The 22,818-nt window shown below is 33.7% G+C and overlaps 2 protein-coding genes across 2 annotated transcripts; one reads left to right on the forward strand and one right to left on the reverse strand.

Annotated features, from left to right (window-relative positions):
- Window positions 1–1,977: 1,977 nt before the first annotated feature.
- LOC140438429 (protein TAPT1 homolog) lies at window positions 1,978–6,281 on the reverse strand. The gene is made up of 3 exons (XM_072528111.1): window positions 5,866–6,281; window positions 2,955–3,115; window positions 1,978–2,267 (listed from the first exon to the last, which is right to left on the reverse strand). The coding sequence occupies exons 1-3, from the start codon at window positions 6,273–6,275 to the stop codon at window positions 2,065–2,067; spliced, it is 774 nt and encodes a 257-aa protein (XP_072384212.1). The 5' UTR covers window positions 6,276–6,281; the 3' UTR covers window positions 1,978–2,064.
- Window positions 6,282–8,598: 2,317 nt separating this feature from the next.
- LOC140440081 (gamma-interferon-inducible lysosomal thiol reductase-like) lies at window positions 8,599–16,999 on the forward strand. Its single transcript, XM_072530350.1, has 4 exons — window positions 8,599–8,745; window positions 12,484–12,621; window positions 15,991–16,191; window positions 16,653–16,999. The coding sequence occupies exons 1-3, from the start codon at window positions 8,665–8,667 to the stop codon at window positions 16,099–16,101; spliced, it is 330 nt and encodes a 109-aa protein (XP_072386451.1). The 5' UTR covers window positions 8,599–8,664; the 3' UTR covers window positions 16,102–16,191; window positions 16,653–16,999.
- Window positions 17,000–22,818: the final 5,819 nt, after the last annotated feature.

Raw genomic sequence — 22,818 nt, forward strand, 5'->3', positions numbered from 1 at the left:
ATTAAACAATTTATTGTAAGTACTAGAATGTTTCAGTACCTTTATATATCTTTGTTAGATTTTAGCAATAGGAGATTGTGAACACAGGCAAGCTCCTATTTCTAGTTTTTAGAACCAGCTGGTCTATAATACGGAGGCAACTAAACTTATAAAAAACTCTAGTATCACTATCCGAAGGTTAATCAAACTGTTAATTTTATAATTAATCATATTAGAGAATGTTTACAAATCTGCTGATGACAATAAAAAATATAAAATTTTAACTACAATTACCTTTTAATTCCTTACTCTCATCAGTTTGTACAATTAAAATCTCTTCGTTTTGTAACTGCGTAATTGTGGTCTGCAACTAAAAATTTCATCAAATAGTAACCAATTAGAAAATTATTAATTATCTTCCCCATACTTACTATAATGGGGTATCTCAAATGATTGAAACATGTGTGTAGATTGTGCATCTCTACTTTTTGAAGAACTTTCAACTAAAACAAAAAGTTAATATAATAATTTATACCATGATTCACTCCAAGTAAAATAATTTTTATTAACTACATATCACGGTTACTTACTTTCTGTTACATTTGCTTCCGCACACAACATTGAAATACTTCTGGGATGTAGATTAGAAGAGGAATCTAAAATCAATTAGCTATTTGTTCTCGGGATTTGCATTTTGGTACAAGCTTCCATGTAGAAGCAAACTTATCTTCAAAGTGCCTGTGGCATATTCGTTGTAGTGGAATTGTGGAATTCATCATATCTAAATTAGGATTTTTTATAACACTAAGCCACTTCAAAAACCGTATAATGTCTATATAAAGATTTGTGTCGGTACTACAAATGACAATTACTTTAGTTTGACCTTGAGCTACCTGCGTAAAACGTCTAGTTATTAGTGGTCTGTGAACGAATTGAGGGCAGACTAGTAAAACTGCAACCATAGAAGAAACTGCCGCTCTGACTCGGACACCGATTTCAACCGTTCGATAAATCATTAATAATCCAATACTTCTAAAATCTAAAAGAAGTGACAGTGGTGTTTTAGGAAGCTTGATAGTGCGGGTGAACACATAATTCGCTGTAAAGTGTACGTTATGTATAAAGAACAATTATTGGTGCCGGGATTAGGCAATCTACAAAATCAACTCAATGCAGATGACACTGGAATTAAGTGGAGTAGAACAAGTTTGTGGAAGTGTTTGCGGCGCATAGGATTTCTTCTCTTCTTGATGTGCCTATCCGTTACGAATGTTGGCGATCATCATGGCAATCTTTATCTTATCTGCAGCAGCGCGGGAAAGCTGCACAAATGTTGTATTGAACCAGATTCTGAGGTTCTTTAACCAAGATGTTCTTCTTCTTCCTGGACCTCGTTTTACAAATATTTTTCCTTGCAGGATGGCTTGAAGGAGAGCATATCTGGATTCATTTCGCATATGTCCTAAGAACTGTAACTTTCGAGATTTGATGGTGGTCAGTACTTCTCGATTCTTATTCATTCTTCTGGGGACCTCCTCATTTGTGACTTGGTCAGTCCACGGGATCTTAAGCACTCTCCGATATAGCCACATCTCAAATGCTTCCAGTTTTCTGCACATATCTTCGTTCAAGGTCCACGATTCAACACCATAAAAAAGGATAGAGAAGACGAAGCATCGCAGCAATCTTACTTTTATATCAAGAGAGAGGTTGTGTGAAATAAACAAAAGGCATATAATTATGGAATCAGTAATAGATTCGACCGTTACTTGATGAAAGTTTAGTAGCAAATCATAACTTCAGTAGATTTCATGTCTTTAAAAATAACAAAACAAATACCAATCCGTACTTCACAGTAGGTGAGATTCTCATTTGGTAAAGGCATTTTAAAAAGAATACACAGTACGCATACGCTAAATGCCGACATTCTAACACATACCATATATTCCAGCTGTCGTAAAGGTAGTAGGTATAAAATTAAACGAAAATTATTAAAAATCAACAACTTTACTTTGGTACAAAGATAAACTCCCATAAATAATCTCAATTTTCATTCTCGATTTTGTTTAAATTAGGTTCAGACTCTTATCTCTTGAAAGTGTCTTCTGTAATACTATCTTGTGGAATATCGTCTTCGGGCAATTCGGATTTTATATTCGGAACACTTCTGGTAACATCCTCAGTGAGTGTTTCGATTTTAATGTCATCACCTTCCACTTTAAGAAGTTCTTCGTTTAGAGTTGCGTTCTTTAAATCCACGTTGCTGTTGGCAAAGATAGCAGCGGGTCCTAAAAAATGTATGCTTATTAAAATTGTGAATGCGTGAAAAGGTATAAGTCGTGCCAGTTTGAGACTGTGTAGGAGCTCTAAATTGAGTAGAACTCACTAAGGACAGACTAGGTGGGGAAATTCTCATCCTGGGTTAATAGGGAACGTCCTATGGATAACTAGGAACATAAAACAGGTATAAACAAAGTACAACCAAACAAACACTGACCTAATTAGCACATAACAGAATCCTAAGACAGAATCTGCAGCTATGTCATTAACTGTAGATTCGTTGATTGAACATAACATACACCCATACACACGCTTAACACACATTATACACACATGCACATTCACAACATTCTCATTCCAAAAATCACCAAACAGCCGCACAATTGGCCTATCTTATGGTGCCACTACTGAGCTCTCCAATCCCAATCATGACCACGAGACGCATGTATTCTCGTATGTTTTGGTGTATTTACTGGTGCTGGTGAATTAGAAAACAAGACTGAAGCAACGGAAATAGACAATCGAAGAAAAAGATCTAAAACTGAGATAAGTAGGTCAAACCAAAATCGATTTTTAAAAAACTTCCTGAGACTTCCTTTCAAAATTGGACATAAAAAGAGAAGAAATTAATTTTGCATGAACCACGCGCATACATGCAAAAGTAAAAATATTTCTGATGTATTAATTATATTTACCCAAATCTTTCGGAATTGGTGGTGCATCACGTTTCTCGTCCTTTTTATCGTCAATCTCTTGAAAAAGCATAGTTGGTCGAAGGGTAGGTTGGTCCACGATAGGATGTAATGGACTAGTAGCTGTATCAGTCCGACTTCTGGTGACTAGAGGACTATTACATCTAAAAAAAATTTATTGAATTTAAAAATTAATCCTACGTACAAAATTTTATATTACTTTAAATATTTTTTAAATATACACAGTACGATGTTATTACTTTTTTTGTTAGAAAGTCCATAAATTTAAAATAAATATTATTTTTTATTCGTCATGGTATATTATCTACAAAAAAAGGAGTAAAACAACGAGAAAATATTCTCATGGTACCAATATTAAGGGAATGATATAACATAAATAGTTTTTGAATAGTACATTGTTTTCTAGAGCTCTGGGGGTATAAATAAATGCCAAAAGGTCATAATAGATAAAATTAAGATCCAAAGATGCACATAGTAGATCCACATGACATCCAATTGGACCGCCAACGCAGATATGGACCGAGTGATTGCCGGTATAATCAGTTCCCCACTTATTGACCAACAGCTTCGGGCGGATAAGTTGGCTCTCTTGTTAGCGGTGTTGAGAAATAAATTCCAAAGGATAAACCAAATAAATGGTGAATGGAATAAGGATACAGAAGGTAATGAAAAATACTGTATTAAATATGCCCATGAGTCCCAAGAAAAATCAACATGATAGCAACACCTCAACTAAAAAATGTTAATAATCATGGACATCGTAGTTCAAGATTCGACAGGAATGGAGAAACATATTACCATGAAGTCTATCATGTCGTAAATTATGATTCCCCGTATTTTCTGTTTTAAAGAATACAAAAAGAAAAAGAGCTGTTAACTACAATAAAAACAGCCAAAATAGAATACCTCGGTCACATCATGAGACACAGCGAAAGATATGGATTGCTGCAACAAATATTGCAAGGATAAGTAGAAGGAAAACGAGGTCCAGGAAGACAAAGGATTTCCTGGCTGAAGAATCCACGTAGGCAGTTCAACACAACAACGACAAATCTTTTCAAAGCAGCAATCTGCAAAATATAGATCGTCATGATGCTCGCCAACATCCGAAACGCATAGGCCCTAAAAGACGAAAAGTACTTTTAAAATTAAGGCGATGAAGAAATGCTTTCGGTACGGCGAAGATGGCGGAGTTGGCAACCATTGATTTAAGGTATAGTATAAGACAACAACCCGCGGCGTCTGATCCAGAGTGGGTGGCCGCAAACAGCGTCGGACCCAGAATGGGCGGTTGAAACAAACACTCACAAACACATCTAGCCAGCATGGTTAGGCTAAATACCCCTGACGAAAATGTCAGCTGAAAACACGCAAATACCACACGTAAGTAGGAAATTTTTTCCAGAATCTTGCACTGATAAATTATCAGTCTGTCCCATGGATTCTGGGGGGGAGGGCAAATTGACAAAGACATAAAAAAGTTACCCGAATAAGAAGACACTTTATAAAGGAACATATAATGCACTTTCCCTGCTATCCGATGAAAGACTTACTTAACTTGGGTGCGAAATAAGAAACATAAAGTGGGACATAGTCGGCCTCAGCGAAGTCAGAAGACGTGGCCGAACACTTAATTAAACTAAAATCAGGACGTAGTTTTTACCACGTAGGTGACGACAATAATTCCTTGGGATTTGGAACAAATGATCATCTACAGAGCATTAAAACGGTAATAGAAAGGACTGTAGAATACAATCGACCAATCGTTCTGGCTTTTGTAGATTTCCATAAAGCCTTTGACACGGTAGAATTTGACAAAATCCTGAAAGAACTACAAGCATGCCGCATTGACTACCGATATACAAGGTTAATTTACAATACATACAAGAACGCAACTATGTCGGTGAAACTACATAAAAACACGGATCATATCCCAATCGGCAGAGGAGTCCGACAGGGTGATACCTTATCGCCCAAACTGTTTACCGCAGTACTAGAATATGCTTGTAAAAAATTTGACAGGGAACTAACCTTCTAAACATTGACGGTAGAAGACTAACAAATTTGAAATTGGCAGACGACATAGTTTTGTACCCGGTCAACCTCAAGGAGATATGTACAAATGGTACATGAACTTCAGTTAGCGTGTGCCAGTGTGGGTCTTAAAATAAACACCTCCAAAACAAAATTCATGACAAACCTAGTAACTAGCGGAAATATCAATATTGGAGACAACGAAATAGAGCTGGTGTAAAAATACATAAACCTTGGACAAGAAATAAAGATCACAAGAGACAACCAAACATGCGAACTACGAAGAAGACTAAACCTAGCATGGGTAGCCTATGGAAAACTCAAAGATATCTTTAAAAGTGATATGCCAATTTCTCTAAAAAGTAAAACATTTGACCAATGTGTGTTGCCTGTGATGACCTATGGTGCCGAAACTTTGACATTGACAGCTAAAACTTCAAAAACGCTGCAAATAGCTTATAGGAAAAGGTCAATGCTGAGTATATCGCTTCGTGACCGAGTTAGAAATGAAAACGTAAGACGAAGAACAAGAGTTACCGATGTAATTTCCCGAATTGCCACAGTAAAACCGAACTTGGCCAGACACGTCGCCCGAATCAGTGATGAAAGGTGGACGAAGAGATTGCTTGAGTGGAGGCTGAGGTTAGATAAAAGAAGTAGGGACCCCCTACTCGTTAGACTGACGATCTCAAGAAAATTTCAAGAAATTGGATGAAAAGTGCTTAAGATAGAGCACAATGGACAAAAATAAGAGAGGCCTATGTCCAGCAGTGGACGCAAAGGACTGGATGATGATGATGATGATGACTATTAAAATTAAATGTTCCTACAACTTCCTATTCTTGTGTTATTAACTTACCTATTATTATTAGGAGAATTAAGGCTCTTATCCATCTTGTGCTGACTAATCCAATAACACGCCCTTGCTAATATTAATAAACTATTTAAAACCTTCAAAGAAGTCAAAAACAAAAATACAAAAAATAAAATAACAATAGAAGCTAAATCTTTTATATTAACGCAATGAAACAACACGCGAATTATAACGACGCCTAACGGCAACGGTATAAATCCCATGCGTCTGGCGACTAGGTCGCAATGATCAGAAAAGGCGTGTTTTTGTCTAGTTTGTGCAACGTCATACGCCAAACTGGTGGTGTAATCCCTGTACACGTCTAGGTTGAGTTCGTTGAATCTCGTTATGAAGGCATGCTTGATCCAATCGACGAACATTTCCGCCAAGAGAATGAAGATGCAGTCCGGCAACATCACCCAAAAACGAACATTCATTCTGTGAAGAATGAATGTTCAAATCAGAAAATACAAATCTGTATTCAACCCAGATGACAGGTAAATCCGTAGCCACTGATATTAAAGAAATAAAATCTTTCGTTGGCATTGAGCTGTTGATCGAGATACATGTCTTCCTATTGCGATTTTTTGTCTCAATTATTCCATTATGATCAACTAGCTGATTTGATGTTCCTAAAACGTTATCAGGCTCAAAAGAAACATTAATTTCGCAAACAATGAAGATGATAATGGAACCGACAGGTACTTTAAAGTCCGTCCATTGTTGAAACATATATGCCAAAACTGCTGAGCAATTCCAGAAGAACAGCGTTTTTCGATAGATGAAATGATGGTTCCATATAAGGGAACACGAGCAGGAACTAGACGACAATATATAAAAAGCAGGTCGAAAAAATAGGGGTTTAAATTATTTTTTAGATTTTTTTTTATTTAATAATATTTTTTAGATGTGAAGTGACCGGTATCGTATACGATTTTTTTCTTTATCATGGTGATAATACCTTTTTTAATCACAATTTTACAAATTACGAGGAAAGATACTTTGGAATAGTGCAGAAAGTGGTAGTAGCCTTATAAGTATTCATGAGAAACCATGTAAAATTTTATATTTTGATAATTGGTTTACTTCACTTGAATTAGTTACATATGTAAGAAGTGAGTTTTTTTTGTGGCTTTAGCACTTGGCTATTTAGCCAATTACGTGTTGAGAAATAATAAATGTAAGAAGTGAGTTAGGCATATTTAGCCTACGGACAATTCAAAACAATAGAATGAGAAATTCTATTATGTTTTCTGGCAAGGTATTACTTAAAAGAGGAAGAGGTAGCTTCGAAAGAGTTAGCGACAACGAAATGAAAATTAATATTACCCAACGGGCAGATAATAAATGTGTCAGTTTAGTTTCATCATTTCCTGATACCATAACAATATTTCATGTTTAAAGATACTGTAAGGAACAAAAAAAATTAACATACCATGTCCCCAGGTAGTTTTAGAGTATAATAAGCATATAGGAGACGTAGACCTTGCTAACATGCTTTTGTCTTTATATCGAACTGGCCCACAATCACATCGATGGTACCTAAAGTTGCTAGCCCAAATCCTAGATATAAGTGTAAATAATGGTAGGCTGCTTTATAGAAGACACTGCAATGCACTGAACATTAAAAAAATCGTTATATTGAAAACGTTCCGCAATGACATTATTCAAATCCTGCTAAAATCAAATAAAGCAAGACCGGGTCGCGCAGCTGCTTGGTCATTTTCTAATCAACAAATCCGAAGTTCGGTAGTTACTAGGCCGACCGACGATACTAGGATAGATAACATTGATCATTTTTCCTTAACAACAACCAAAGGTCAGTGTTGTTTGTGTCCTAAGGAACAAACTGCCTTTATGTGTCAGAAATGTAATACACGACTATGCACTGCCTTTGAAATGAACTGTTTTATACCATAGAACTAAATTGTAATTATTTTTTAATAAAGTGTTTGTTAGTAGTAATCTTTTATTTTTTAAATCCTATTGGTGTTATATGATTCAAACAAAGTGTTTTAAACAATCAAAATTCCATAGCAGAGACACACTGGAGAAGATTAGAAGCCACGGAAACATCATGCTACCGGATCATCGACGGAACATCATGGGACAACAGAATCACGAATGCAACCATCAGAGAAAGGCTCCAGTACACACCACTGAGGGAGGTGGCCGAGAAAAGGACCAGGTATTTCTTCCACCAGGCCACAAGAAGACTCCATAAGACCAGGGGCATCCTCGAGAATAACAGGATCCAGAGGATACATAGAACTACTCATAGACTGATCGACCATCTGATCAGGGTCTAGCCGGATGGTTGCCGGAAAACAGCCATGCAGGGAAGTAGGTACGGTGCCTTAAATTAGTACCTACAGAAGAAGACGAGGATAAATCCACACAAAGATGTCCAGGATGCCGAGAGGTCAAAATATCAAGAAGCTGGCGGTGCAAGAGCGGGACGCCGAAGAAAGAAGAATGAAGGCTAAAATGAATGAAATGAATGACATGTAAAATTTTTATTAGGCAATAAACGTTTTTATTTTTATTTTTATTTTTTATTATTCTAAGAATTATGACGTATCGGAGATGGGCTATTTCGTTACAATATTCAGTATTATCTCAAAATATAAAAATAAGTTGAAGAAGATTTCGTTGAAATTTTAATACTCTCCATTTCAATAGTCCTTAATGTACTCAAGTGTTTGTGTCTATTATCTTAATGATGATATTCTGATCTTTATCATATGCATCTAATACTAAGAAGTGACAACTCAATATACTATAAAAAGCAGTCTTACTGAAGTAATGATAATATTAACCAAGATGTTTCTATCAAAATTGGTATTGTTCTTCGCAGCCACAGTGTGCGTGTCGTCGAGCGTGCAGGTAAAAATTAATATCAGTCAATATTTTTAATATACTTTTGGACTTTGTATTATGATTTCATTATATATTATTATTATTATTATATATATATATATATATATATATATATATATATATATATATATATATATATATATATATTGTGATGATGTATTGTTTGTTAATGATGAGCAATGTGTATTTTTTAATAATATAGGGTTTTTATCGCGGTTCTCAAAGAATTAGTTTGTAAGTACTTTTTTATATTATCTTTATTATATCTATTATGAAACACACATATATATCTAACCTAGCCAATGTAAATTTAAAATAAACTATCTTTAAATTGAAATTCTTATGAACTAATTAAATTCTATAGACAATGTAAAATTTAAACAAACTATCTTCAAAATTGACATTGTTATGACACTAACTAAATTATATTAACTAAATTTTGTACCTTTCTATCACTGAATGCCTAAATGAACTGATTTCCACTATATATATTCTAATCACTCCTCAATGTCTTCCTGCTTCGGTTATCCTTGTTTTTGTGAAATTACTTTTTCCAATTATCAGCTTCCACCAATTTAAAATATATTTCTTCTTAAGCATTTATAAACCACCAAGCAAACCAGCAAACAGAATTTATATGTATTCTTCTTTTCTATATACCAATATCGAATCACCAAATATATTATTTAATTTTAATATTCAATTAATACTTCTTCCATTATCCAATTATCATTTATACATAACATAATTTTTAATCTTCAATAATATTTTCTTTATACTGTTTCTTAATCTTGATTTAACTCACTATATTGAACAATTATAACTGATTGACTGACTCTAACTAACTTTCATACTAAAAAACTGGCCATCATAGTAACTGTAACTCATAACTGATTGACTAACTGAATGGACATCTTGAATCCAAATCACCGGGTATTTATATCTTTTTCCATGTTCCAGAATCATCTGGTAAGAAATCATATTCCATTTGTTCTATTAAATACATGTCTGAATTTTCTGGAAAAAGTATATGTTCGATCCACAGACATAACCATTATTTCGAGAATGTTCCACCGTAAACAAAGGTCAAATTCTCTATTCTGGAAAATTCTTTACTTTTCTATTGATAATTTTGTTGACATTTAGGCTTTTCAGATCAGAATATACACTTAAATCAGTAACTATATATAAATTAAACATTTTAAACTAACTTATTATTTTAACCCCACTTTATTTTCCTAATTATGAATTTCTATCTGTCACTTTAAAGAGTATTTTTGGTTGCCTAGTCACATGGCTCACTTAAATATATCTACAATATTATAATTATTAAAATACAACTTTTTACAATTATTATATGCTAATTTCTTAAAAATGCCCTCACATAAATAATTTTTATAAAATTTTCTAGTATATAACTTATTAAAATAACCAAATACCTTTAATATCTAATATTATCTAGTATATAATTTATAAATTATTTTCTATAAACACCAATCATATCAATATATATATATATATATATATATATATATATATATATATATATATATATATATATATAGTCGACTCTCGGTAATTCGAAACTCGAGGGACTCTTAAAATATTACGAATTATTGAGTGTTTGAAATATCAAATGGTTCGAAATTTGTGAGAGAAAATAAATTAAACTTCGAATTATTAAATGTTGATCAATTATTATTTATTAACTGCTATTCTATAACGAATATACCTCTAAACAAAAGTTTAGAGGTACATTGGTGTACATACATGTATGTATTCATAATGTGAATTAATCAATTTTTCGAAAGAACTGGTTTGCTTCAAAGCACATTGCTGCTGCTCAGACTGCTCAATAATTTTTTTTTAAGAAAAAGTGCCTAAAATGCTTCTTCGTCACTTTCGTTTTGTAGACGGAAGGTTTGTAAGGTATCGAATGAGGATCTTGTTTCCTTAACTGACACATCTGCCAAAGGTTTTGATGTATCGTACTTATCTTCATCGTTACTTTTTTCATTCCTATATGTCGCAGATAAAATTTCGCCATTGGTTAGTGAACCTGAGACAGCAACATCTTTATCCACTTGAACAAAGTCAGAAAAACTCACACCACTGAAGTCAACTAATGGTTCTATTGCTGGTTCTTCATCATCCATAAGTATTGGAAGATTTTCCTGATCTTCTTTTAAGAAATCGGATTTTTTGAAGCAGTTGAGAATTGTTAGGGGTGTTACAGTTTTCCATGCTTTGTCAATCAGTAAAATAGCTGTCAGTAAAATGTCAGAACCGTGATATTTGCACTTAGCTGATTGTCGAGAGATTCTAAAATGCGTATGCAGAAATTATACCATATTTGAACCCAGGAAGAGTCCCTAAAAGCACCCCAAGATCCCAGCATTCAAATACGGATCGAGATCGGTGATACAGCATTCAGAGCAAGCGGATATAATACTTATTAGCGTTTATATATTCATGTATTGTGTAATTCAAAATAAAGTCAGCTTTTGGCACGGAGTTTGATTATTTACCAGCGGCACACGCGAAGAGCAAATCAAGTTATTTTTACTAGTGCTTTCTCAGTAACTAGCTTTATGACGAATATAGCATCTGTACATGAGCTTTGAAGTAGTATTTAACAAGTTTATACCTCTGTGGTTTTCTGGTTGATTTTTATCTCCTTTTTTGAATAGTAGAATTAGTTCGCTCATTCTAGATTCTTTCGGTATTTTATTGTGTTTTATAATTGTATTAATTAATGTTGTTAGTTGTTCTGTCTGCTTTGGTTCTATTACTCCCTTTACCTCCATTCTTTCACTTTTTATAAAGCGCCATATTTCCTTTGGCAGACCAAAAAAATCATGTTCCATTTCTTTCGAAAAGCGTTACCAGTGATCATTTTTTATTTTTCTTACATGTGCATTACGTTTCGTTTCTGATTGTCTTGTAATTATGATATGGCTCTTGTTGTTTTGGTTGACGTGCATTTCAGGTAAGCATTTATCGCTTTGGGAAATTTGAGGGTAATTTGAGACTCATATTACAAAATTAATTAGAATGTTACAGGGTGTTTGATAACTAGTGGCAGACCAAACTTATTTTGTTTTTTTTTTAATGGAACACCCTGTATTTTATATTAGAAATCTCTTTCACTTCTCTATTACAACAATATAAAGTTCCATTATGTTATACAAATTCATAACCAATTTTATATGAAAATAGTAATAAATTCAACTCCCTGAATAGGGGTAAAAAGAAGCACAAAGACAATAATCTATTACCATCACATTTTTTTGTTGATTGTCAAAATTTTCATAAATGATTGATATTGCTAATTTTCTTTATATCGAATATAGGTTGAGTCAAAATGCAAGTATATTATTTTCTCAGTAATTTTAAATAGAAAACCCTGTATTTTAGGTACTATATAATACACAATCTCATTATTTAATATGATATAAATAAACTTTTAACTGAAATTAATTTGTTTAAAATGCAGTGTTGCTCAAAATGCCATGAGATTCTTGTAGTGTTTCATCTGGTTTCCTTTAATGCAGTTTATACTTTATTAGATGATTATGTTTTGATTCTCTTAAAAAAAAATTATTTGATTTTGGGAGATTTAAATAAAATTTAATTTATACCTAACTCAACCTAATCTATGTAATAGGTTCTTTTTTACAATTATCTACAAATTTGCTTTGTTGCGTATTTGTATCACCCATTTCATTTAAATTATTGTTTCAGGAGGCTGATCTGACTCTTACCCTGTTTTATGAAGGTTTATGCCCTGGTTGTCATGAATTTATCCTAACACAGCTATATCCTTCATACGAGAAATTGGCAGATAGCTTAAAATTGGACCTGGTTCCCTTTGGATGGAGTGTAAGTGAAAGCATTTGTTTAAAGAGTAGATAATAATGAGCTTATAATATAGGATTTTTCCAGCTTTAAATCAGTGGTGACCCATGAGGTAGTGCCAAAGAGCTATGGCACTATCTTATTTTTATGCAGAAACATATTTTTTTATCTTTAAATCGTCTTAATGCCTGTTAATTTTTGTGGTTTTCTTTTTATCTTCATAAATTAAATAAAATCTAGCAACTGTGTGCGTAATACAACCTCCACCACCCACAACGGAAGTTATTCAACGGGATAATCTTATGCCATTGTCATATGGCACGTATAAAAAGAGAAAGATTTTAGGAGCATTCTATGTAAGTGACACAGATAGAGCTATATTGGATTTTTAATAATACCGTCAGTAGTTCGCTAAGAAGAAAAATAGGGATTTCCATGTTCGTCTATGAGATATTGCATACTATAGTATTTTGACGTTTTTATTGACATATTGCATGTAGTATTTTTTGTGTCGTATTTGATTAATATTAGTTTTTATCTTTTCACATTTTTATATCTATCCTCACACTGAACTTTTTTATTATCTATAAGAATCCAGCTGTTATGACATCACTTTCTTATTTCTGTGATGATCTTGTCCATCTGTTTTTAACGGCTCATATTTATTGTCTATACCATATCTTATATCCCTACTTTTAAGAGTTTAAATTATGTCTGACATCGAGCTTTTTTTCATCTTCATTTTGTGTTTGGAAAGGTTTTATCTTTCGGTTCATTCCAAGCAGTTTTTTATTAATAACTAACAAGCATTTCTTAAAAATAGTTCTTATGATTTCTAATTCTTTCTTTAGACATCTCAGTTCTTCGATATTGATGACTCTTTGAACCTGTTGTGTTTTCAATATCCTTTTATAACACGAAATTGCGAACGATTCAATTTTCTTTATGGGTTCTTTCTTATGTGTTCAACTTTTCGTTCCGTATCTCAATGTGGAAAATACTTAACATCTTAAAACTCCCAGATTGTTCCCAGAAATTTGTACACATCAATATTTGTACGCAATCTATTGACGTGACCTGATGATGACCAGAAAACTGTAGTTGTCGAAAGAGGTCGTCGCTAGCTAAATAAATAGATTGCGAGTAAATCTGTAATTTAATTCTACAACTCAGTTTGAAATGGACTCGAATGACCAACCAATTCATGATCTATATTTGGGTTTGGTCTATCATAAGGGTTATCTTTATTTAATTATCATTAAATTATAAATTTAGTTCTTTTATTTATTTCCAACTATCAAAATTAGAAAGACGTCATATCTAGGACACATAATACACCATAGGGAATTTGAGTAGCTCCAGGTAATATTAGAAGGCAATATTGAAGGTAAAAGGGGCATAGGACGAAAGAAAAAATCTTGGCTACGAAAGATCAGAGATTGGACCCACACAAAAGGAAATGAATTAATTCATCAAGCCCAGAACAGAGAGAAATTTGCAATATTGATCGCCAACCTCAACAGAGAAGGCACTTAGGAGGAGGATTTATTTCCAGTGCAAATTTAGTGCAATAATCAATGGAGTGGTTCACAAAATTTTGTAACGATTCAAAACTGTCGAAGAGTTTGATGTTGCTTATGAGTTTTCCATGTATAAATATTTTTTTAACTAGCTCAGCTCAATACGTGTTGTTTTGAATAAGATATTTTGATGAGCTATTATTTTTGTAACGTAATTCATTTAAAAAGTTATACATAAACTCAGTTTCTACATTTTTTAATTATTAAATTGTTTTCTGTTTATCGAGTTGAACGTCTGAATTAAGACACGAAATAGAAATCAATTTTCAGGAAGTAGAGATAAGCCATAGAGGCCATAAATTCACTCAAAAATAAAAAGTCACCAGGACCAGACGAATAACAAACGAGCTTCTAAAACACGGAGGAGAAAGAATAACCCTTGAGATGACAAAACTCATACAAACAGTAATATTGCACTGCAAGATACAAGACACATGGAGAAACAGTATAATGATACCAATGTTCAAGAAAGGAGATAAAGAAGGCACCAACAATTATAAAGGTATAAATCTACTGAACACCGCACTTTAGCTTACCACAAAAGTCCTAACCAACAAAATCAATAAAATAACAACTTTATCAGATAAACAACAAAGATTCAGATTCGGAAGATCCTGCGTTGACGCCGTATTTGTGCTAAGACAAATCACAGAACAGGCAATCGAGTACAATAAACAAGCATATCTATGTTTTATAGACGTGACAAAGGCTTTCGGTCGCATCCAATTTGAAGATGATCAATATTATACAAACCATCGAAAACATCTACTTCCATAATCGAATACAGGCAAAGATAAATGAAAAACTGAAATAGTGTATATTTGTACAAAGCCGAGTCAGACAGGGTGACTCGTTAAGCCCACTTCTCTTTAATATAAAAATTGACGAAATAATACAAGCAGTACATAAAGGTTATGGTTACAGAATGGGGAACAAAGATATCCAAATATTATGTTATGCAGACGACGCAGCATTAATCGCCGAGACAGAAGACGAGCTCCAAAGATTAACACACATCTTCAATACAACAGCCAAGAAATACAATATGATAATATCAGCAGAAAAAACCAAATGTTTGACAACATCCAAATACTCACTACGATGTAAAAATGTAAAATCGAAATTGATGGGAAAATAATAAAGCAGGAAGCAAGGTTACATATCTGGGAATAGATATAACTAGTTACGGAGATGTTGGAGAAGAAGTACGACAGCAAAGCTTAAAAGCAAGTAAAGCGGCGGGATCTCTTAATGATACAATCTGGAAGAACAAACACCTAAGACAAGACACAAAAACAAGAATCTATAAAGCAGCAATTAGACCTATATTAACATACACGGCGGAGACAAGACCTGACACATCTAAAACGAGACCACTACTGGAAACAACAGAGATGAAAATACTCAGACGAATATCAGGGAAAAGTCTGTTGGATAGGGAGAAAAGCGAAAACATAAAAAGAGGATGCAATATAGAAGACAAAAATGGATGGGTGACAAAACAGAAACAGGAATGGAACGAACATATTAGTAGAATGGCAGAGGATAGAATAGTACGAATAGCACGAGATAAGTCACCAAATTGGCAGACCAAGAAATAGATGGTGCGATAATTTAAACAATTTAGGAGGCTAATATTGAAGAAGAAACGGGTTTTAAAGCCTACATACAAGAAGGAAGAAGAAGAGTTGAATTTTTTCCACTATTTTTTCTAAATGTCGTATTCGCCGAGATAATATTGAATACTACTTATGCACAACACAATTCTCAAATCAATTTGCATATTTTACTAAACTGTCTTTCTCATTTGTAGCAATCTTCACGTAGCGCTGATGGAAAAGTGACATTTGATTGCCAGCATGGTGACGAAGAATGTTATATTAACAGAATCCACGCTTGTGTTCTTGATCAAAATCCATCTTAATTAGATTTCGTTACTTTCATATATAAACATTTATCTGCCACTGACGAACGCGATCGCAACGAGCAACAAGAATTAGAACTGGCCAAAAAAGTAAGTATAGTTTCATTAGCTGAGTTTGCTAAAAGTTTATTTCGGGATATGTATAAGTAGAAGTGAAGTATTGCCAATTAAAATATATTAACGAGGTTAATTTTATATTTTATTGTAATTAGAACTGAATATGAATAAGTTCATATTTATGACTATAAGTGCTGAACATTATAAACGGAAAGTTACTAAGAGGCCTCATGAAAAACCTCATTTCATCATATTTTTTGTGAAAGTTGCACGGAAAATTATTAATAATAAAATTTCTTAAAAAGAATAATCAATTATAACGATTTGAAATTCGTTTAATTCACAAAAAATGTCAAAATATCACTTTAGTTTACATAAAGCCTAAATATTATTGGCCACTTCTTAGTAAACTAAAACTCATCCATTCAACTTTTATTACAATCATCAACTCTAGTATAGCTTTGATATTATTTTATTAATTTAATTATTTGCAGTTGTTGCCAAGCAGCATTTCCTGGGATAACGTTAGTGATTGTTATCACGGTGACCGTGGAACTGAACTTTTATTATCGTATGAGGACAGACAAGCAAAGCTTAATCCTAGGTTACCTTGGGTACCAAATATAAGATTTAATGGCGTCTATGATGCAGATATCGAAGATCAAGCTACGATAGATCTTACATCTACTGTTTGCAAGTTACTAAAAGATAATAAACCAGACGTTTGTAAAGATCATGTGACAAAAACTCATCCAAAAATGATTAAAAGTAATAAATGTTAAATAACATTTTTATTGAGAGTTTAGTTTTTCTTAACAAATAAATAATACTGGTAAAACGACACTTTTCTTTTTTATATCCTTATGAATCCTTGACATTAATTTTATCATTTTAGCCCAAATAATTCATAGTCAAAAATTATGTGTTTCGAATAACGGGATCATTATTTAAACACTGAAAAACTCATATTTACGCATAAATAACTTCTTCAGCTGCAGATAAAATTCGCGGTTTTATTGAAGTTTCCACAATGTTGTAATTAATTTTTTTATACAAGGCTTTTATTGAATTCCCGCCTAGTTAAATTTCTTCTTTAATTTATTTAAATAATTCTAAATTGAATTTTTTAGGGGAAATATAAATCGGAGTTCGCTCTGATGAAGCCAAAAAGCATTTTTGTAAGAACATTTCTTTTTGTTTGGTAGTAAACAAAAAGCAAGTTGAATATAATATGCATTTCCAATATATGCAGTGTGAATAACTGCAAGAAATTATCTAGAAAGTAGCTGGATATACTATTGATATATAATTTGCTACTTTTGCAAAGACGGGTAACATTTGTTAGACACGAAAATACGATAATTTCTTCAATATCGTCGGTAATGAAGACAAAGTTTTTATCTTTTATTGTCTTAACATGTTTATTGCCAACTACACCCATGGGTGTATTTTAAGGTTTTATAGAGTTGCCTGCGAAAATGGTTTAACTTAACTTAACCACTACCGGACTTTTCAGGGCAGCAATCAACAAAGTCAGAATAGCCATGTTAGTGTCCAACATGCGTAACGGATATGCACCATAAGAAGAGTTGCCACATAAACATATGCGATCAATGTAACGCCGGCAATATTCCGAATAGAATAAAATTTCGTAGACATGTTAAATGAACATTATACTAAACATTTGTAATGCTGGTTGCTGACAGCAAAGGCTCAGAGAACGATATCATGTCAGTTGACTTCTGGCCTGGCACCCTAAACACCGAACAACGTTGTTCGGTGCCCTAACTGCCTGACTTGTGTGCATTAAAGGTCGCGGCATATTATCGTGCACGTATAGTTTCCGGCACGTAGCGTTTCCACTCCAGCAATTGGGCTGCGCGTTCACATTTTCATACATAGAACGTTTCAGTTTGGTTCGGTGAAGATATGATCTCGCTTTTTTCGACAAAAATTATGTGCAATTACTCTTCTACTTAACGATGAAGAATGAAAAACTGTGTTAAAAAGAAGTTTTGAAGTATATCCAATGCTAAGAGAAAGGAAGAAGGAATGTGAATACTGGACTTTATACCGAGAATTAATTGATGACAATGAAAAATATTGTGGATATTTTAGAATGAATAGGATTCAGTTTAAATATGTTTTAAATTTAATTTCACCTTCAGTTAAAAAACAAAATACTACATTTGACGGTGCCATACATATCAAACCAAAAAGTATTTTTAAAAAGAAGAGGTATACCTTCCGTACAAAAATCCTAATTGTTTAACACTTCCGTGATTAATTGTCACAAAGCAATAAAAACACATGCATAAATGACAAAATAGCCTCCAAAATTATTTTTTTAAATACATACTCTGTATCAAAATCAAATAAATACCTAAATAAACAAGGGGAAAACGACGGACATCTAATTCACATTATCCTTACCAACCGGTTACGACTCGTTACGTAGCCGTCGGCATCAGTAAAATATTGTTTTCGAATATACTCAACGGAAACGTTAAGTGTCTGAAACGCTATGTTCCGGACAGTCTGCGTTGTTCATAATTTCTTCATTATCGTCGGTAATGAAGACAAAGTTTTTATCTTTTATTGTCTTAACATGTTTATTGTCAACTACACCCATGGGTGTATTTTAAGGTTTTGTAGAGTTGCCTGCGAAAATGGTTTAACTTAACTTAACCACTACCGGACTTTTCAGGGCAGCAGTCAACAAAGTCAGAATAGCCATGTTAGTGTCCAACATCCGTAACGGATATGCACCATAAGAAGAGTTGCCACATAAATATATGCGATCAATGTAACGCCGGCAATATTCCGAATAGAATAAAATTTCGTAGACATGTTAAATGAACATCATACTAAACATTTGTAATGCTGGTTGCTGACAGCAAAGGCTCGGAGAACAATATCATGTCAGTTGGCTGTTGGCTTCTGGCACCCTAACTGCCGCACTTGTGTGCATTAAGTCATAATGTAAACAGACAAATGTTAGTTTTTTGTGTTTAAGTAGCGTTATTGTTTTAAATAACGTTGTTGACATTTTTCGTTATATTACTGTTGTTTAAAATTGAAGAGTGAAAACTTTTATTGGATTATTATTGTTAACAGGTACCTGACCTTGTTAACAGGTAGTTTTGAAATTTCATGGTTACGCAATACCAATGTTTTAATTTATTTTAGGTATGATACAGCTCCCAAGATTTTCGGACTACTGGTCCACACACAGGTTGTTCAAAACTAATTTTTCGAAGTACATGTCCAAAAACATATTTTTAATAATTATGCGATGCCTTCATTTTTCACCAAATGATATTAATAATCAAGATCGATTACGCAAAATATGTCCTGTAGTGGATCATTTCAATAGCAAAATGAAATAAATTTAAACTCCAGGTAAACCCCTTTCTTTAGATGAATCCATGATGTCTTGGAGAAGAAGACTTATATTCCGGCAATATATACAAAATAAACGTCATATGTATGGTATTAAACTGTGCATGTTGACAGAACCTAATGGATTGGTTCACAATTTTATCGTTTACAGTGGAGCAGGGGATGAAACCAGCGGTACTGGTCACACAGAAAAAGTGGTATCGAAGTTGTTAGAGGAGAAATACAATCTTGGAGATTCGGTATTTATGGACAGGTTTTATAATAGCTATGAATTGGGACGAAAACTACAATAAAATGTACAAACTTCAATAAAATGAGAAAGGTACTTTGTGCAAGAGAACTAAAATTGGACTTGAGAGTTAGGCTGGCAAGGTGTTATATTTTCTCGACTCTGCTTTATGGGATAGAAGCATGGACACTTAACACGTCGACTGCTAAAAAGTGGGTAGCATTTGAAATGTGGGTTTATAGAAGAATCCTGAAGATATCATGAACCGAGCATGTAACAAACAACGAAGTCATGAGAAGAATCAACAAAAGAATGGAAATATTGGAAACCATCAAGACACGAAAGCTGCAATACCTGGGGCATGTTATGCGTGATGAGAGATACAACCTACTTCAATTGATTATACAAAGGAAAATCCAGGGCAAGAGAAGTGTAGGAAGAAGATGAATCTCATGGTTGCGTAACTTGAGGAAATGGTACGGATGCAGATCAATTGAACTATTCAGAGCAGCAGCATCTAAGATCAGAATAGCCATGATGATTGCCAACATCCGTCACGGAGATGGCACGTGAAGAAGAAGAAGCGACGAAAACTGCGTACAAAAGGAACCTATTGTACAGGAACATTACACAGAAATCGAAAAAGTAATCCAGTGCCTGTTGTATAAAAAAGATTACAAAAAGGAGAGAATAAATCCGTATTTCGCAACGGAGTTCACGTGGGCAAGTGGAAGGATAAAATAGAGGTATTATACTTAACTACGGAATTTGGTAATACAATGACGGAAACCACCAATAAACGAGGTCAAGCAATGTTGAAACCTACAGCCATTTATGAATATAAAAAACATATGTCCGGCATTGACCGTCAAGACCAAATGCTCGCATATTATCCGTGCTCTCGGAAAACTTTGCGTTGGTATAAGAAATTGTTTATTCAGATACTGCAAATATTGTTACGAAATTCACTAATTTTAAACAATAAATATTCAGGACAAAGAAAGTCGCTATATAATTTCTTACTATTAATTTTGGAGACCATGTTACCAGAGGGTGGTGTTGAAAATAAAAATAAAATTGATGTTGGAGAGCACAAATAGGAAAAAATAGAGAAAACAATTGAAGCAAATTACGGTACAAGAGATACTTCAAAAAAGGTAAAACGAGGCCTAAGGAAGGAGTGCCTAGTATGCAGGAGGTAAAATAAAAGAAAAACAACTATTTATGTTTGCAACGCTTGCACTGGATCAGCTGGTTTTCGTGTCGAGTGTTTTTTGAAATCCATTCGCGCTAAGTGATTAAAGTGTTGTAAAGTGTTTGTTAATGCCATATCGTCAAAAATTACTGTAAATTTGACTTACACACATGAGCGTAATCACTACATGAAATTTTCATTAGAGTTGCCGATTACACCCATGGGTGTATTTTTCTTAATGATCTTTTTATTCATTGTAAACATTCAATATAAAAATCAGAAAAAAAGGTGGGCGGCACAGCTGATGCACAAGTAATTATCTGGTTACAATGAACGTGTTAATAGTCATTGTTTTTATAGATGCAATAGCGTTTGTTCTACTTTTTAGTGTAACTAGTTTTTCTTCTGTTCTTATAGTGTTACCTACAAATACAGTTAATGTCTTTGACTAAGTACTTAACTGAACAGGATTTTCTCTTAAAACAGTGTGTATTATCTTGCAAGGCTTTAACAACAACACTCACTATCTGCCTACTTAGTATTTTTAGAAATACTTCTGGGATGTAGATTAGAAGAGGAATCTAAAATCAATTAGCTATTTGTTCTCGGGATTTGCATTTTGGTACAAGCTTCCATGTAGAAGCAAACTTATCTTCAAAGTGCCTGTGGCATATTCGTTGTAGTGGAATTGTGGAATTCATCATATCTAAATTAGGATTTTTTATAACACTAAGCCAGTTCCTAAGTCGTATAATGTCTTTATTAGGATTTGGAAAGGCGTGTCTAATTGTTGACGAATTGGTACATTGTAGGATACAACATTTATTGTAAAAAACCATATTTAACTAATTATTATTAATCTGCAAAATACTATTTGAACGCCAGGAACATTTAAAACACAGACCACTGAGGCAGATGATTTATAATTTACAAACTAATTTGAGGGTAATGCTAACAATAACCCAGAGATATTAAACCAAGTGTAGTTTGATTTCTTTGCAATATTAACCATCAAATCAAACAATTTGGATGAATAATGACCATCTGAAATCTGATTATATAGACGCTAATCAATTACTGACAATTGGCGATTGACAATAACAATTTTTAGTTTGGTTCTAGACCTAAACTGCAGAGTATAGACTATAGACAAAGTATAGCGACATCAAAAGATTTGTATCGATACTACAAACGACATTTACTTTAGTTTGACCTTGAGCTACCTGCGTAAAACGTCTAGTTCTTAGTGGTCTGTGAACGAATTGAGGGCAGACTAGTAAAACTGCAGCCATAGAAGAAACTGCCGCTCTGACTCGGACACCGATTTCAACCGTTCGATAAATCATTAATAATCCAATACTTCTAAAATCTAAAAGAAGTGACAGTGGTGTTTTTAGGAAGTTTGATAGTGCGGGTGGACACATTATTCGCCGTAAAGTGTACGTTATGTATAAAGAACAATTGGTGTCGGGATTAGGCAATCTGCTTAATCAACTCCATGCAGATGACACCGGAATTAAGTGCAGTAGAACAAGTTTATGGAAGTGTTTGCGGCGCATATGATTTCTTCTCTTCTTGATGTGCCTATCCGTTACGAATGTTGGCGATTATCATGGCAATCTTTATCTTATCTGCAGCAGCGCGGAAAAGCTGCACAGATGTTGTATTGAACCAGATTCTGAGGTTCTTTAACCAAGATGTTCTTCTTCCTGGACCTCGTTTTCCAAATATTTTTCCTTGCAGGATGGCTTGAAGGAGAGCATATCTGGATTCATTTCGCATATGTCCTAAGAACTGTAACTTTCGAGATTTGATGGTGGTCAGTACTTCTCGA

This window comes from Diabrotica undecimpunctata, chromosome 4 (assembly GCF_040954645.1).
Source record: "Diabrotica undecimpunctata isolate CICGRU chromosome 4, icDiaUnde3, whole genome shotgun sequence".
Taxonomy (NCBI): Eukaryota; Metazoa; Arthropoda; class Insecta; order Coleoptera; family Chrysomelidae; genus Diabrotica; species Diabrotica undecimpunctata.